General features: G+C 38.8%; 1 protein-coding gene across 3 annotated transcripts; it reads right to left on the bottom strand.

Moving 5' to 3' along the window:
• Positions 1 to 12898: 12898 nt before the first annotated feature.
• Positions 12899 to 16819, bottom strand: LOC104247850 (uncharacterized). Of its 3 annotated transcripts, none has more exons than XM_009803975.2 (10): positions 16676 to 16819; positions 16178 to 16273; positions 15932 to 16040; positions 15767 to 15848; positions 15569 to 15654; positions 14447 to 14550; positions 14228 to 14358; positions 14024 to 14117; positions 13684 to 13739; positions 12899 to 13184 (listed from the first exon to the last, which is right to left on the bottom strand). In XM_009803975.2, the coding sequence occupies exons 2-10, from the start codon at positions 16220 to 16222 to the stop codon at positions 13088 to 13090; spliced, it is 804 nt and encodes a 267-aa protein (XP_009802277.2). In that variant the 5' UTR covers positions 16223 to 16273; positions 16676 to 16819; the 3' UTR covers positions 12899 to 13087. The 3 variants fall into 3 exon arrangements, with proteins under 3 accessions (XP_009802277.2, XP_009802276.2, XP_070030293.1); XM_009803974.2 differs by having other exon boundaries at positions 16178 to 16322; positions 16676 to 16818; XM_070174192.1 differs by having other exon boundaries at positions 16178 to 16288; positions 16676 to 16818.
• Between the last annotated feature and the right edge of the window lie 451 nt (positions 16820 to 17270).

Raw genomic sequence — 17270 nt, 5'->3', positions numbered from 1 at the left:
GTAAGATCAGGAGAAACCCCATTCACTTGTCCATATGGCAATTTTTCCTTCTCTAGGATGTCTTTTGGGTTGCGTATTGCACCAACTACATTTTAGCGGTGTATGATGGCCATTTTCACCGATATGGTGGAAGACATTTTGGAGGTTTTTATGGATGATTTTAGTATTGTGGGGGACTCATTTGATGAATGCTTGAAGAATCTTGATAGGGTGTTGGCCCGTTGTGAAGAACCCAATCTTGTTCTCAATTGGGAGAAATTCCACTTTATGGTGGAAGAAGGAATTATTCTTGGGCATAAAATTTTGAGGCATGATATTGAGGTAGATAAAGCAAAGATCGATGTGATTTCAAGGCTCCCTCCCCCTATATCCGTCAAGGGAGTTCAAAGTTTTCTTGGGCATGCGGGGTTCTACCGGAGATTTATCAAAGATTTTTTGAAGGTAGTGAACCCCTTGTGCAAGTTGTTGGAAAAAGATGCTAAGTTCATGTTTGACGAGAAATGTATGCAAGCCTTTGAAATTCTCAAGAATAAGTTGACCATCACTCATATCATTACCACACCTAATTGGACCTTGCCCTTTGAGCTCATGTGTGATGCAAGCGATGTTGCGGTTGGGGCGGTTTGGGTCAAAGAGTGAACAAAATATTTCATCCGGTGTACTATGCGAGCAAGACAATGAATTATGCTCAAGTGAACTACATGGTGACCGAGAAAGAATTTTTGGCTATTGTGTTTGCTATGGAAAATTTCTGGCCGTATCTTATGGGTGCCAAGGTTATTATTCATACTGACCATGTCGCACTCCGGTACTTGATGACGAAGAAGGACTCCAAAGTTAGACTGATGCAATGGGTCTTGTTACTTCAAGAGTTTGATTTGGAGATTGTGGACCGGAAGAGCAGTGAGAACCAAGTGGCGGACCACTTGTCCCGCTTGGAGGAGGAGGGGAGGCCTCGTGATGGCCTAGAGATCAATGATTCATTTCCCGACGAACAACTCCTTTCGGTGTCGATGAATAATATGCCATGGTTTGCTAATGTTGCTAATTTCCTTATGACTGGTATAATCCCATGTGAGCTCTCTTCTAACCAAATAAAGAAGCTCAAGAGGAATAGTTTGGATTTCTATTGGGATGAGTCGTACTTGTTCAATATTTGCACGGATGGTGTGATCCGAAGGTGTGTCCCGGAGGAAGAGTAATTGAGTATTTTGGAGGGTTGTCATTCCTCTCCCTATGGTGGTCATCATGGCGGGGTGAGGACGCTTCTAAAGTTCTTAGTTGTGGGTTTTGTTGGCCAACTTTGTTCAAAGATGCGGGTGACTTTGTGAAGAGATGAAACGAATGCCAAAGAGCGGGTGGAATTTCGAAGAAAGATGAGATACCTTTCAATACCATCCTTGAGGTTGATATTTTTGATGTATGGGGCACTGATTTCATGGGCCCATTTATGTTAGCTCTTGTGAGAACACTTACATCCTTGTGGCGGTGGACTATGTTTCAAAGTGGGTTGAAGCCATGGCTTTTCCCAACAATGAGGCCCAGAGTATTGTTGCATTTCTCAAGAAAATCATTTTACAAGGTTTGGTACTCCTCGTGCAATCATAAGTGATGGGGGGGGTCTCATTTTTGCAATAGAGCTTTCGACACGTTGCTTTCTAAGTACGGTGTCAATCACAAAGTTTCTACCCTCTATAATTCTCAAGCAAGTGGTCAAGTGAAAGTCTCCAACAGGGAAATCAAAAGTATATTGTCAAAGACGGTCAATGCTAATAGGACCAATTAGTCGAAGAAGTTGGATGACGCTCTATGGGCTTATAGGACGGCTTTCAAGATGCCGATTGATATGTCTCCGTATCGGTTGGTGTTTGGGAAAGCATGCCATCTACCGGTTGAGTTAGAGCACAGGGTCATGTGGGCTTTGAGAAAGCTAAATCTTGAGTGGGATGTTGCAGCCAATCTTCGTGTGGAGCAGCTCAATAAACTTGATGAATTTCGATTCCATGCCTACTCCAGTCCATCCTTGTATAAGGACAAGATGAAGTACCTTCATGATAAATATGCTCGTGGAAAGGAGTTCAAAGTAGGTGATTTAGTTCTCTTGTTAAACTCTCAGTTACATCTATTTCCCGAAAAGCTTAAATCAAAATGGAGTGGACCTTTTGAAGTGGTGTGTGTGACCCCGTTTGGTGCTCTTGATTTAAAGAACAACAATGGTGAAGTTTTTAGAGTTAATGGGCACCGGGTCAAGCATTATCTTGGAAAAATTGATGACAGCCACATGGTGACACTTCTTCATTTCAAATGATGTGATGGTAACCTGCGTCATGCCGCGATGTTAAATTAGGCGCTTTTTGAGAGGCAACCCATGTGTTTTTATTCTTGTTTTCTTTGATTTTCTTTGTAGTATAGGATTGATTTTTGGGCTAACTGGTTGTAAGATGTTACAGGGTTGTGTTGATGCAGTGCAAGACATAGTGGAAAAATACACAGGTCTCTGAAGTTGCCAGTACGGCTGCACTACATTCTGTGCGGACCGCACTAGTGTGGGTAAAATGCAGCCTCTCTGAAGTTTGGCACTGCGGCCGCACTACATTTTGTGCGGTCCGCAGTGGACCTCTACAGGCACAATCCATTTTGTGCGGACCGCAGAGTGGTTCCTCCTCAAGCTTTGAAACTAATGTTCAGTGCGGACCGCAGTCCATTTTGTGCGGTCCGCATTGGGCTAGGTAAGCTGGGCCCCAGGACTTTTCTATAAATAGTCCTTGAGGCCCTCCTGTTCAAACTTTTCGACCCTCTAATTCTCAGACATCTAAAAAGCATTGTTCATCATAATTTCTGCTTGCAAATAGCTGCTAAAGTTCTCTTATCATTTGTAAATCTCACAACTGGTAACTTTTCTTCTTTTAATTACTTTAATTTCGTTATTTCCGTTTACTTTTTTATTTTCCTTGTTTTTATTTTTCTTCTTCCCGTAGTTTCTTCAAAATTGTTTAGGCTAAGGTAGTTAAATTCTTGATTAATGTAGATTTAGGTAGTTAATTACATTGGGTAAACATGTAGGGCCATTTCTTAGGTGAACAATTAGACTTAAAATCAAAATTTATGAAACCCTAAGTTGTGTTGCTTCTAGGCACTCAGTGCGGATCGCAGTCGATTCTGTATGGTCCGCAGTGCTCTTGTGTGGTACGCGGTGCCATTTTGTCCGGACCGCATTGATGAAAGACCTGAATGCTGAACCTCAGGGAATGCGGCTGCACTACATTTTGTGCGAACTGCATTGCCCCAGTGCGGCCACACTACCATTTTGTGCGGTCTGCACTGCCTAGATATAGAGGATGGGTAGTCTGATCCCTATACTTGTGTGGATCGCATGGCCATTTTGTGCGGTCCGTACTGACCCCTGTGTGGCCGCACTGGGCTATTTTCTGCAACATTTTGATTCTATTCTACAACAATGTTTTTACCTGAGGCTACTGATACTAACAAGTTCACTTGATTGTGTTTGCAGACAATGGTTAAACGAGGCAAAGGATCTAAACAACCCGACAGAGGAGAATCTTCCCGGGGAGGGAACCAGAAATGGTACGACTCACTCTCCAAGCTAGGCAAAACATCAAAAATATGCGGAAGGCAACAAAAGCAGCTGATAGGTCCTGTGATCAGTCGGGGAGTGAGTACGAGCCCTCCTAGGATCTTAAGAAGGGATTTGAACTTTGAGGCACGGGGGTGGGAGACCTTTGTATGTAGCCGGTAGGATTCCACGACACATGATAACTCTCTTCCTCTCCACCGGGCTGTGTTAGTGGCTTCTATCATGGCAGGGTACCCCATTAACGTGGGAAATGTGATGTCACAGATTATTACCATTGTGGGTGCGGATCATAACAGAAACTATCCATTCCCCAGTTTCTTCACGATGTACTTCCGGGACTTGAAAGTGGACAAGAGGCCCTTCGACATCAAAGTCAAGGTGAAAGCCCCGTTTTCTTGGTACAACATGCAGGGGGATGACAACCCCAAGAGCAAGAACTTAAAAGGTACAGCTACTGCTCCAATTGGCCAGTTTGAAGAGCCGTTTGGTGTAGTGGCTCCTGCTGAACCTACCTCTACTTCCACAGACATCCCTCCTGATATTTCCATATCCACAACCATTCTTGTCGGTCCATCCACCTCAGCAGGCCTGGAGATTCCATCTTCCCGGCCCCATGCTATTACTGCTCACCGACTGAGCCAGGCGCTTCTTAGTATAAACAACTGGACGCAAACTGCCTCATCTAAGTTGTCTACACTCACTATTGTGGTTGAGGCTCAATCGGCACCTCCAGCCCAACAGGTTCCCCAGTCAATCGAGGATGCTCTTAGAGAGATTTTAGACAACCAGAAGAAAATCCTCGACACTCAGGCAGTGCTCTCAAAGGCAGTTGATTCACTTAGCAAGGCTCTCAAGGAGCTTGCTCGGGAGCACAAGAAGCTGAGGAAGACACGGGCCTCCAAAGAGTCCGTGAAGGAGCTGAGAGTAGATGTAGAAAGACTACAGGCGGATCACCTGCCTTTAGATTTATTACTCTAGGACCCAGCACCACCAGTTCATCCAGAGCCGGAGTAGTCACAGAGGCCTCCCAAGATGAAGAGGATGATCCCTCGAGCTGATGATGCAGTCATCCAGCTGGCTAACCCACATGAGACCTCTTCTAGTCAGCCACAGGGTACACTACCTACAGAGCTTGTTTAGATCCAGGACCAGGTCCCAGTAGTAGAGCAGCAGGCCACAGGGGACCAGTCTGAGGTCCCCGAGCATAGAGAGGACCCATGAACCACACATGACCCTATACATACAGACATGCTATAGGGAGTTTCTTATATCTTTTTTCCTCTTATCTTTTTGATTCTTTATTTAGACTAGTTGGCATTGGGGACAATGCCAGCTTTCATTTGAGGAGGTAGGCTCTACATGTTATTCATTCGGATGATTGTATATATATTTGATACATTTTTATGCTTTCTTGATTTTTCATCTTTGGTCTGTATATAATTTTGACATTTCGTTACATTTATCGTACTTTTATTTTACTTTGGGTTTGTATATAAAGTTATATTTCATTGTACATATTCATCCCATCTATTGTATATTCAAATCCCCTTTTGTATATATTCATTCTATTTTCCGCAAATTTTTGTTCTTAGCTTCTTATTTGTGATTCGTAGCTTCTTGTTTTCAAAATTTGCAATAAGCCTTTGGTTTTCTTAATGTCATGGTTCTTTCCAAAGGTGGAGTGTTGTGTGAACTGGGTGGCTCTTCCCAATGAAGGATGGCGTGACAACCTTCTTAAGGGTTTGAGTCCGTTTTCTTTTTGTTTTTAGTAGTTGGTAGTTAAGGGTACCTCAAGCAAAGCTCCACTTGGGCCTAGCACATTTGCCTTTGATCTCATGGTCAAAAATAAATTGTTGTGTTTAGGATTGTGAAAGTCGTGACCTTGAGACTCTTGTGTTGACCGATAATCATCAAGTAATTTTTCGGGACCATTTGTGCTCAAATTGTATCTAAGGTCATTGTGGGACCCTGACTCTATGTCTTTAGCAATCCCTTAGCTTGTGCGGTGAGTAATTGAATTGCAAGTCCAAGTCCCGAGCCATTGGTCTAGAACTTTTCTGAATGTTTGTTGAGGCGAAATCCTAAGTGAATTTTGACTTGAGACATGATTATAGGCTCTCCTTGATCCAAATGATAGTTTGAACAATTCCATAGCCTACCAATGATAAGATCCCTAGTCAACCCTCTTAAGCCTTGGACCTTTTTTTTCTTTCAAGAACCATGATACAAGCTTATACCCGTTCTAAAAGATACCCTTTCTTGGCACCCGATCTTTCTTTTAGCACATAAAAAAAGTATAAGTTTGGGGGGAGAGACGAGGATTGCAACAAAGTGGTAAAAAGGCACAGAAATGAAGAAAAGGAAAGACAATGAAAAAAAGAAAGAAAAGCAAAAATACAAAAAGAATGTCCAATGTGAAAAAGAATAAAAAGGGATTCAAGAAAAGCAAAAAATGACAACAACAACAACAACAACCCAATATAATCCTACTTAGTGGGGTCTGGGAAGGGTAGTGTGTACGCAGACCTTACCCCTACCCTGGGGTAGAGAGGTTGTTTCCAAATAGACCCCTGACACCCTTCCCTCTAAGAACTTCCCACCTTGCTCTTGGGGAGACTCAAACTCACAACCTCTTGGTTGGAACTGGAGGTTGCTTACCATCAGAGCAACCCCTCTTATCTCAAGAAAAGTAAAAAATGAAAGGTGTGGAAAGTTGAAAAAAGAGACAATGTTTGAAATGCATAAGAAAGAGTGACAGTGTGTATCTCTAACTCCTTAGAAAGAAGTGAAATGACTCAAAGAGTCAAGTGAATGTGTGCTAAATGAATCAAAAGAAGTGCTTAAGGGAAGATGGAACATACTTAGACCAATTCCCTACCTTAAACCAAAAGCCTTCACAATGTTTCCACAAAAGCCCTATATGATCTTGAGTTGAATGAAGCTTACATTAATGGATACTCACATAAGGAGCAAGCATATGGTACTTAGAGCTAGACTTGTGACTTTTTCTTGAGAGATATGAGTGAATTTTCATTAACCTCGTTTTGCGTTCCACTATTCTAAAGGTGAGGTTTGCTTAGGGAGAGTTGAGAATGTGTGAGTTTGGGTTCCACAATGACCAAAGTAATTGAAAGAGTTCTTTGATGTGTTGAGTCAACCCTTGATGCTCTTGTGTCGCACTTAACCCATGGTGTTTCAATGAGTAAATGTTGTTAATGATTAATTTGTATTGAGGACAATTGTTAGTCCCAATTGATGCTAGTTGAGGTTGCTTTAGGACAGTTGAAAACTTCTTGGATTTTCCCTTAAGGGGTGGATCTTATTTTGTTTGCTTGAGGACAAGCAAAAGCATAAGTTTGCGGGAGTTGATAACTAGGGATTTTGACACATTTTATACTCCTTCTTGCTTATGCTTTGATTAGAAATTCACACAAAATAGTCCCGAAAGGCTCACAAGTTGTGCTTGATTGCAGGTTTGCTCAACAAAGTGACAAAATATCAAAGATCAGCTCAAAAGGAGAGAAACTTGCACAAGTGCCAAAGACAAGACAAGCTCAGGCAAAACAGGCCCAGTGCGGCCGCACACCACTTTGTGCGGTCCGCACTAGGAGATTCAGAGAGCATGATTTCCAGGCTAAGAGGCAGTGCAGTCCGCACTACCATTTTGTGCGGTCCGCAGAGCTGAGAATCAGAGAAGTGTCAAGTTGGAGCTTTCAAGCCAATTCGATCCGCAATCTATTTTGTGCGGACCGCACTAGAAGCCTCCGCGGCCGCAGTCCATTCTGTGCGGTCCGCGGAGCCCGAGTTCAGAGAACCAGATCTTCAAGTTCAGATCCCTAATGCGTCCACACACCATTTTGTGCGATCCGCACTAACCCCGCAAGGGTATTTTCGTCCAAATTTTTCAGCTTAGTATAAATAGATTCTTTTTCCATTTTTAGGGTATCAGATAGTTTTTAGAAGTAGTTGCGCTCGTGGGAACGACACTTGTAGCCATTTTGGGCAATTTTATCTACTTTGCAACATTGAAACTTTATTTTTATCTTAGTAATTAATTAATATGAGTTTATCTTCATCTATTTCTTGTTTTTCTTCTTTGAATATGAGTAGCTAGACCCCATAGCTAGGGTTGTGGCTCAACCCTAGTGTGGGTAATTGATGGGTCGTGTATTTTAGGGCTAAATAACTATGGGTATTTGATATTTGGGTCAATTTCATGGTTAATTGCTGAATTAGTGGTTGCAAATACTAGTTTGTGTTTAGTTGACTAGGGCTCTTCTTGAGAAAGAGAGCCCAAGTCTCTAAAATTGATCCAACAAGGAATTGGGGCGTACTCAAGAGATTGATAGCCCCAATTAAAGGGTTAAACCTCGAGAGAGTAATACCCGACTTGAACCCTAAGTTGCTTGTGTAAATTTGCATACCCAGTTGGTCTTGAGAAATTCAATTGGGCAAAATCACTTGAACCACCGAGAGGTGTAGAGTGGGTAAAGTAGTGCAATGGTTATATCATACTCCCCAATCATGAAAATTGTGCCTTAGACTCAAGTACCCGTCAATTAACCACCTAGGTGGATGTCACTACCCTAGTTCTCTTTTAAACCATTTGAATTACCCTTTTAGCTTATCTCTTAGCTTAATCTAGTTGCAATTATAATCTGTAGTTTGATAAAAGTAGAATTATAAAGAAAACCCTCAAAAATGATTAGAAGTGTAATTTGGAACACTTGCGTAATCTTAAGCTAAATAGACACTCAATTCCAATTCTAGCTCTCTGTGGATATCGATCCCGACCCAAAATCGGGTAAAAGCTGCTCCGACCCTCTCTCGCTACATAATTAGTAGTGCGGAGTAGGTTGCGATCATGCATCACATCAAAATAGTAAAACGATACGAAATCCGAGGTTTCATACCCTCAGGACTAGATTTACAATTGTTACTTACCTCAAACCGGTCAAATCCCTACTATGTGATGCTCTTACCCCTCGACTCGGTCTCCAATATCTCTAAATCTATTCACAACCAGTACAATACCATCAATATACGCTAATGGAATGAATTTAACAAGAAAAAACTATCAAATTAGGCACAAATCCCGAAATTCTCTCAAACCCGGCCCCAGGCCCACGTCTCAAAATACAACAAAAATCACAAAATTAGAAAGCCCTTTCACTCGCGAGTCCATACATAAAAGATTTATCAAAATCCGACTCCATTTGACCCCTCAAATCTTCAATCAAACTCTCCAAAATCCCAAGCCCTAACCCCCTCATTTTCACCCTTAATCACCACTAATTACATGATTAAACAACGGAAAATTACCATAAATACGAGTATTAGGACTCAAATTACTTACCTCAATGAAAACTCCCTTGAATCCCTTTTCAAATTGCTCCCAAAAGCTCCAAATCCGGATTAAAATGGTGAAGAATGACCCAAAATTCGCGAAGTCCACAATTTATACTTTCTGCCTAGAAATTCTGCATCTGCGGTCCAATAGTCACATCTGCGACACAGCACCTGCGGAAAATCCATCGCAGGTGCGGTTCCCACTTATTCCCTCAGATACTGCTATTGCGGTCCTAACGTCGCACCTGCAGTCTCGCATGTGCGCTCCACTATTCGCACCTGTGGCTCCTACCTCAGCTTTCCAAATTCCACATTGTGGTTCCCTTCTGCATCTGCGATTCTTGCACCTACGGTTCCCTTCCGCATCTGTGATCCTTGCACCTGCGGTTCCCACTCCGCAGGTGCGGAAACATCAAAAGCAGCAGCTTCAGCTACACTATTCCATTTCCAAATCCTCTGTTAACCATCCGAAATCATCCCAAGCCCTTCGGGAACTCAACCAAACATGCCAACACATCTCATAATATCATTCAAATTTAGTCGAACCTTCAAATCGCTCAAAACAACATCAAAACACCAAATCACCTCGGATTCAAGCCTAAGAACTTCTAAACTTCCAAATTCCGCAAACGATGTTGAAACCTACCAAATCACCTCTGAATTACCTAAACTTTTGCACACACGTCACAAATGACACTACGAACCTACTCCAACTTCCGGAATTCCATTCCGACCCCAATATCAAATTTTCCACTACCAACCAAAATCGCCAAATTTTCCAATTTCGTCAATTCAAGTCTAATTCTACCATAGACCTCCAAATTACGTTCCGGACATGCTCCCAAGTCCAAAATAACCTAACGGAGCTAACCGAACCATAAAAATGCTAATACGATGTCGTTTTCTCATAAGTCAACATCCGGTTGACTTTTCCAACTTAAGTTTCTAAATAGGAGACTAAGTGTCTCATTCCACACCGAAACCACTCCGGATCCGAACCAACCAACACGATACAATGAAATATAGTTGAGGAATAAGGTCTCCGTATACACTCTCCTTTCCAGACTCAACTTATGAGATTTTACTGGGTCGTTGTTATAATTATTAAAGCATAAGTCGTATGAGACAAGAGTGTTGCACGTCTACCCGAAATATTTTGTAGCTCCTAAAATATGTCTCAATTATAGCTCCTAGAATATTGGTCATAATTTCTTTTAAAATTTGTTAATATTTTTCAACTATACCTTTAATATATTTTATTTTTTGTAAAAAATTTCAAGGAAACCCGCATTCCCTAACCTTTGGATGAGCATTAGGTACTCCACTCAGTAACCTGTTCATTGTGCAATCGCTCGTAAATAACACAGAAGAAGTAAATCGCACTAGGCAAGTTCGGTGTGGCAAACTCTGACTGAGAGGTTGCTTGTGAGGGAAATCAATCTCAGGTCTCCCATGTGGGAAATTACTCGCCAAACCAACTGAGTCAACCATCTGCGGACCTATACCCTTGATTGGATGGTTGTTACCTATTGTATAGTATCGTATTATTACTTTAAATACAATGTTTGTGTTGATTGTTACTTAAATTTTATTGTATCGTATCATAAATCCATCTTTACGTAACAATGAAAAGTGTCACTTTATGGAATGACAGATTTGGTGTGGTGGTATCATTTTCTTACTTTTTTCTCTCATCTTGCCCTTACTCATAATTAGATAATCATATTTTATCCTTTACCCTACTTTTTTTATATAATAATTTTACTTCGTATCCTATGTTTTCTTTGTAACTTTGCAAGTTTATTCTTCATATTGTCGGTGCGTGAGATCATGAAATGACGGCAAATGATACAATCTATTAAAACATTGTATTCATCAAACTATACAATACAATGCAGTACAATTCAATAAGATACATTATGAAACGACGTATAACAACTAGGGGTGTTCGACCATCAGTACGGTATTTAGACATTTTGGTTCGGTATTTTCGGTATTCGGTTTCTTAAAATGATATACCAGTACCATACCTAATTAAATTCGGTATGGTTCGGTTTTTCTCCTTTCGGTTTTGGTTTCCGTTTATTCGGTTCGATAATTTCGGTTTATTTGGTTTGAATACTAACTAGTGCATTGAGTCGTAGACCGTAATATTCTTAATTAAATTACTCAAAAGTACACAACTAAAAATGTTGGTTGACAAAATTTTTGTCCCAAACTAGCAAATATCTAACCCAGAGAGAGAAATTGTATATAAATGAACAAATTTGATCATTAGAAATGTCTTGTTACTTGCTTAGAGTTAATTGATAAACTTAGATAATAAAGTAAAGTAAAATTTCAAATTTTTATATTTATGTTATAATTAATAATATATGTATTGTGTAATATAATATATTTCGATATTTCATTTTAAAATACCAAATATCATACCTAATACCAATATTTTTTAAAACTTAAACCGAATACTAAAATATCGAATATCAAATACCAAAATTTTCGATTTCGATATAGTAATTCAGTATTTACCAAATTATGCACAGTCGTGGTAACAACTTTTCGAATAAGCTGTTAATTTTAAAGAAGCAATAGTTCTTTTGATAGTGATAACCTAATTAATTTGTTATTTGTTATTTTCTTGATAGACGTGAAAAGAACTAAAATAATAATTAAAATGAAACGGAAAGAGTAAATTATTCTAGGAAGGTTCTTCTATCACCAACTTAAATATGGAAAAGAAATCCATTTTTGACTTTTTTTTTTCTTCTGTTCAAAATGACATAATTACCCTTCTCTTCTCCATTCTATGTCCAGATCCATATATATATATATATATATATATATATATATATATATATATATATATATATATATATATATATGTGGATCAAACATGTTAGTTCTTTTGTTTAGAATTCATTAGTCCTAGCAGGAGCTAATAATGTCAGATTAATAAAACAACTAATGAAGCTCAAATATCTGTCTTTTTTTCTTTTCTAAGCAATACATAGAAGACGAATTTTACCATATGGTCAAAATGTAACTTTTTGTTCTTAAAATATGGATTCCTTTATTTTTTTCTCAATTTTTCAGTGAAATACATGTCAAAGGGATGGACAAAGTTATATTAACTCTATGATTCACAAAGCTTCCTAAGATGATTAAAAACAACTTCACATGAAACTTATTTTTCTAAAGAAAGAAGTTGACTTGAAACAACAAGAAAAAGTTGTTCTTCCAGATAAGAATCACACATAGATTATAACAATGTGTATAGTGAGGAACAAAATCTGTAAATCAAAACCAAGAAGGATTAAATTTTTTGTAAATTTCAAATAATTGGTAAAAGATTTATATTGGTACCAGTAATACTTTTTTCTTTCTTCTTTATTCATGGTTGAATTAGTCATCTGCTGATTTATCTCTTTCTTTAAATTTGACTAATAGTTAGGTGGTGTGCAATGCAAATCAGTTTTATATATATGTTAACTTCTACTAAGTTATTAATACTTTTGAAGCAGATTTAACTTATAAATCTTACTTTTAGACAAAAGATAGAGTCAAATAAAATACTGATTGTTCTAGAGGAATGGAAGTGACTAACAAATATATATATATATATATATATATATATATATATATATATATATATATATAATCGGCAAAGGATTAATCACTTGTTAATAAAAAGATGCTTGGTGCAAGGTGCAATGACTACTTTCAACATTAGGCTTGTATTCCTATATCTATTAGCATGTTCTTTTTTTTTTATTTGCACTGTCTTGATTGGAACATTTTGTCAATTTGTTGCAAGTAATGTAGTAGTACTCAATATAGTATCTTTCTTTAGAGTTCATGATATGTCCAGCTATATTTTGTCTGATTAGTGGAGAAGAAAATTCATCCTTTTTGGGGGTAAAGTTGGTGTTTGAGAAGCTCTGCTAATCTGATACATTTTGTTTAGCTAATTGCTTGATTAGCAGTGAATAAACTTTATTCTTTGTTCATGTTTGAGCAGCTATTATTCTGCTAATGTGATACATTTAGGTAGTTTTTGAGTTTGCAACATGCATCAGCATCAGTAAGACCTTACTGATTTGAGTAAGACCTTGCTCCTTTTAGAACGAGTCAAGAAGACTTAATTTAATCGTCCTCCTCAGGGTCGAAATCTTTAACCTTTACATCAGCATCCTCTCCATACTGAATGCAGTTGTCAATCTGAGATAAGATGTACTGTATGCTGCAAAACAGCAGAGAACATTGATCTTTGTCAGAGGCTGAAACAATAATTTAATAGTAAGACTAAAAGCACAAAAGGTGCTTCTTGTGTGGGTTACGCACACAACAAACACATACACAAGCACAGACAAACAAGCTACCATCCATCTGGTGGTTCAGACGTCTAATGTACTATCCTTTAGGTCAAAAGTTATTAGCATAAGTTTACCAACCAAGCAATCTATAAGAAACGGCTAAATATCTGGCAAACTAAAAAGCACAAATTATCACTGTCGTCATCATCACATTTATATTTGAGATAAGTTACTATGAAAACATCAAGTGTGAGCGGGAAGCAGGGAGTGAAAACATGAGAACCAGGTGCATATTGATGGAAGTGCGACACTGAAACATCATTGCATTATGTTTGCTACCAATAAATCAAGCTGATCAATTCAATCTCGAACAAACGTTGCTTCCATAAAGATCATTTAAATTTACCACAAGGAAGAGTATGTTACCTGCTCTCTTTTCTCAAGTCAAGAGGGAGAAAGCTCACCATGCTGTACTGGTCCACCTGTACACAAGAAAAATATCAGCCATTACAGATAACTTTCTTCTCATATCTTTTCATCTGAAAGTAAAGACTTAAAGTAGGGCAGAATCCGTGGCAGATAATTCATATCCTACAAGCCTGTACAATCTTGTATCTAACTTGGGAGAAAGAACAACCTCTTCAAGTAAAGTTGCCATTACGTTCCAATTATATAAAGAGAATAATCGAGAACACAAAACATATGTGATTGTCAATTCAATAACTAATACGCAATTCTTGGAAACATCATAACTATCACAGCTTACCACTTCAATCAGTGATTTGTTAAGCTTCTGAAATTGTGGAGCCATTCGCTTATTCAACTCTGCTAGTAACAGCTGAGGCTCTGGATCCAAGTAACTAAAGGGAAAATAAATTTTAATACACTAAAATAACAAAGACAATTAGTGGGAGCATGTGTTGAAAGTGCCAAAGACATGAAACGAATAGTTAGAGGTAGTAGGACTAACTTCTCAACATCCTTTTTGTTTGTCACAAGATCCATTTTTGAGAGAATGTTAACATGGGGTAGTTCAAGTTGAACCATAGCAGAGAGTGAAGCCATGCAACCACTTATGAATTTGGTCACATCTGTGATAAACTGAGATACAAAAAGAACATAAACGCCATGGTTAATAGCAGGGGAAGGAAAAAGAGAAGAAGAAAATCAACTAGTAAAGATCACGCACCTGAGAATCAAGTAAATACACAACACAAACATTAAAATTTTTACGCCTTAGGTGTTCCACAAAGTTCTTCAGCACAGGAACATGTGAAAAAAGTTCAATCTGGCCTGTATAATGATGAAATGTCAGAGTACTCTATATGTGTGCGCGTGCATCTGGGAGTGCATGTGTGCATTTCTTTCTATAAGTACATAAAGATTTACAAGATAAGAATACAGGTCAGTGTAGAAAGTTAGATTATGGGTAGTCATAATAGGAGACAGATGGCCGAGCAACAACATAACAATGTAGAAATCATGTTAGGAAACTTAGAACAATTTTCCAAAGTTAAGGATAAGACGAGTGCAATGGACTAATGTGGAATTGCTGCATCATTTTTATCCTTCAATGACTTGAAGCAAGAAGAAGAGGGAACACCATGTCTACACAACCTTAGGATGGAGAGATGGAGCCCACGGAGTGGAAAAGGAAGGAGTTCTTAGTTTGACGCGAGCCTTTAAGTAATGCATTAAGAAAAAAACAGGATCTTATGTTCTCATCCTGTATCTAAGACTGCTCCATCATTGTCCAACGGAGTAGAAGGGTCTTAATCACATAAGTTGCATCAAAGAGTAAATATATCTGAACATGCAATGTTCATTCTCTAAAAATGTATACAAGGTGGAAGTCATGGACACAAATAATGACATCAAGAATTAGTATCTGAAAATTAATTCAGGTGTTTTGATACAAATGTTTCCAATATAAAAATTAGACAGGTATCTCACAAAATTAGGCAGGTATCTCAAAATTAATTCAGGTTACTTGATACAAATGTGTCCAATAGAACAACATTCTGAAATTAGTTAACAAGAAAGAAACAGCTAGCCCTTGATTTCAATCCATGAACAATCTAAGCGGCAAGATTCTGTAAAGACAATTCCAAGGAAAATCACAACTGATAGTCAAGCCCTCGGAGACTCTCCACCACCTGTATGTCCCTATAGTATTTACTCACATGAAGTTATGTTGGCAGTATTCTAGGTTAATATCTTCGCCTGCTAGCAAAATTCAGTAGTCTACATCGGAGAATTAGTACTGTACTGCTAATATAAGAACAAATAGGAGCGGAAAATGTACAAGTACCTGGGCAGTCAAACACTAGGTAGTCATCATCCAAGTAGTTGTCCAACTCTTCTGTCAGCCACTCATCCAAATTTTCTTCAAGATGTCTGATATTACCATCAAGGGCTTACAATTTTGACAGGACAAAAACAGGATTTTAAAATTTTCATACAAAAGAAACAGAATTCTGAAAATGAAAAGCCTCTAAAGGAAGGATACTCCATGCAATACATAAGGCCACCATTTGGTCCGAGACCTAGTTCTTCCATAACATCATCCAGTGAGATGAGTTCTCTGATGTCTGCAACCAATATCATTAAGTTAATTTTAGAATTAAGACATGAACAGAAAGCTAATTACTTAAAATACTCCATCTCTTCTCACCCATAGCCACTGGATAGTCAAAGTTCTCGGCAGCAGGATCCAAGTTGACAATATGGATAGTGCGCCGCGTGGTCTCACAATGTTGATGCAAACTAGAGCAGTAAGTGGACTGTAAAAGAAATATCAGTCTAGGTGAAACTAGCCATATCAAGGACATCTAGCAGGATTGGACATCCAAATATAAATCAAGGACAAATCCAATATAAAACATTATAGTAACGTGAAGCAATATGATCCAGCTATCACCTTTCCACTGCCTGCAGGGCCAATAACCAACTGTGCGTAGCCCATGATCACTGCCTTTTCTGTTCTTTTTACACGTTGCTCAAATCGAGAGGTCAACTGAGGATAGAGGTTCTGAGAAAATTGAAAATCTGAAAGAAGCCAAGAACTGCAACCAACATGTATGTTGCACACCACACACCAGCCGCAAACAACAAGCTTAATATATCAGCTTGGCCCATAAGCATTATCACGAGAAAAGAAACATCACAATTCAAATTTGAATTGTAAGCCCTTGATGGTTATATCAGACATCTTGAAGAAAATTTGGATGAGTGGCTGACAGAAGAGTTGGACAACTACTTGGATGATGACTACCTAGTGTTTGACTGCCCAGGACAACTACTTGGATGAAGAGTTGGACGGATGAGAAAGAATGATGCACTAATAATTTAATCAGCTTAAACAATTTATATGCAGCAGCTATTCCGAAAATCAAGAAAACAAAAAACTAAAACTCACCTTATACTGTACAATCAAGGCCAATAAACTGTCCAGGAAGAGAGAACACTAAAAGAAACAAGGGAAATTGTAAGCAGCGGCGGAAATTTTGAGCAAGAAACCAAGCGCAAGACTGGGCAAATTACAGATATGTTCGTTTGAGCAGTGTGTAAAGTAGGGTTAACGCGTAATTTATGCCAAAATATTTGTAGTTTTCCAAATATATCCTTGGACGACCCAAGCTCCTCAAACTGTCTTGCTTATTAATAAGGGCAACAGTATGGATCCACACCCAAAACACACAGAAAAAAAAATTCCAAAACTGAGAGAAATGTGCTGCAACTCCTATGGCTTAATTCCGGTCTCTTCACCACCACGCCCCTCTATCTCCCCCTCCTCCCTACACCCCCGTATATATTTCCCAAACTACCCCTCAAATTCCCAAGTTTTGGGAACCAAATTTGGTTCCTTAAAAGCAAAATTGAAGCTTAACGACGTCGTTTCGTATGCTGAGATTGATAATAAGAGCTTTTACGATCTGCTTGGTATATCGGAAACGGGGACTTTATTGGAAATTAAACAAGCGTACAAGCAATTAGCACGAAAGTACAACCCG

Source organism: Nicotiana sylvestris, chromosome 5, assembly GCF_000393655.2.
Source record: "Nicotiana sylvestris chromosome 5, ASM39365v2, whole genome shotgun sequence".
Lineage (NCBI taxonomy): Eukaryota > Viridiplantae > Streptophyta > Magnoliopsida > Solanales > Solanaceae > Nicotiana > Nicotiana sylvestris.
The sequence above is the reverse complement of the archived record's forward strand: the minus strand, read 5'-3'. Positions and strand labels throughout refer to the sequence as shown.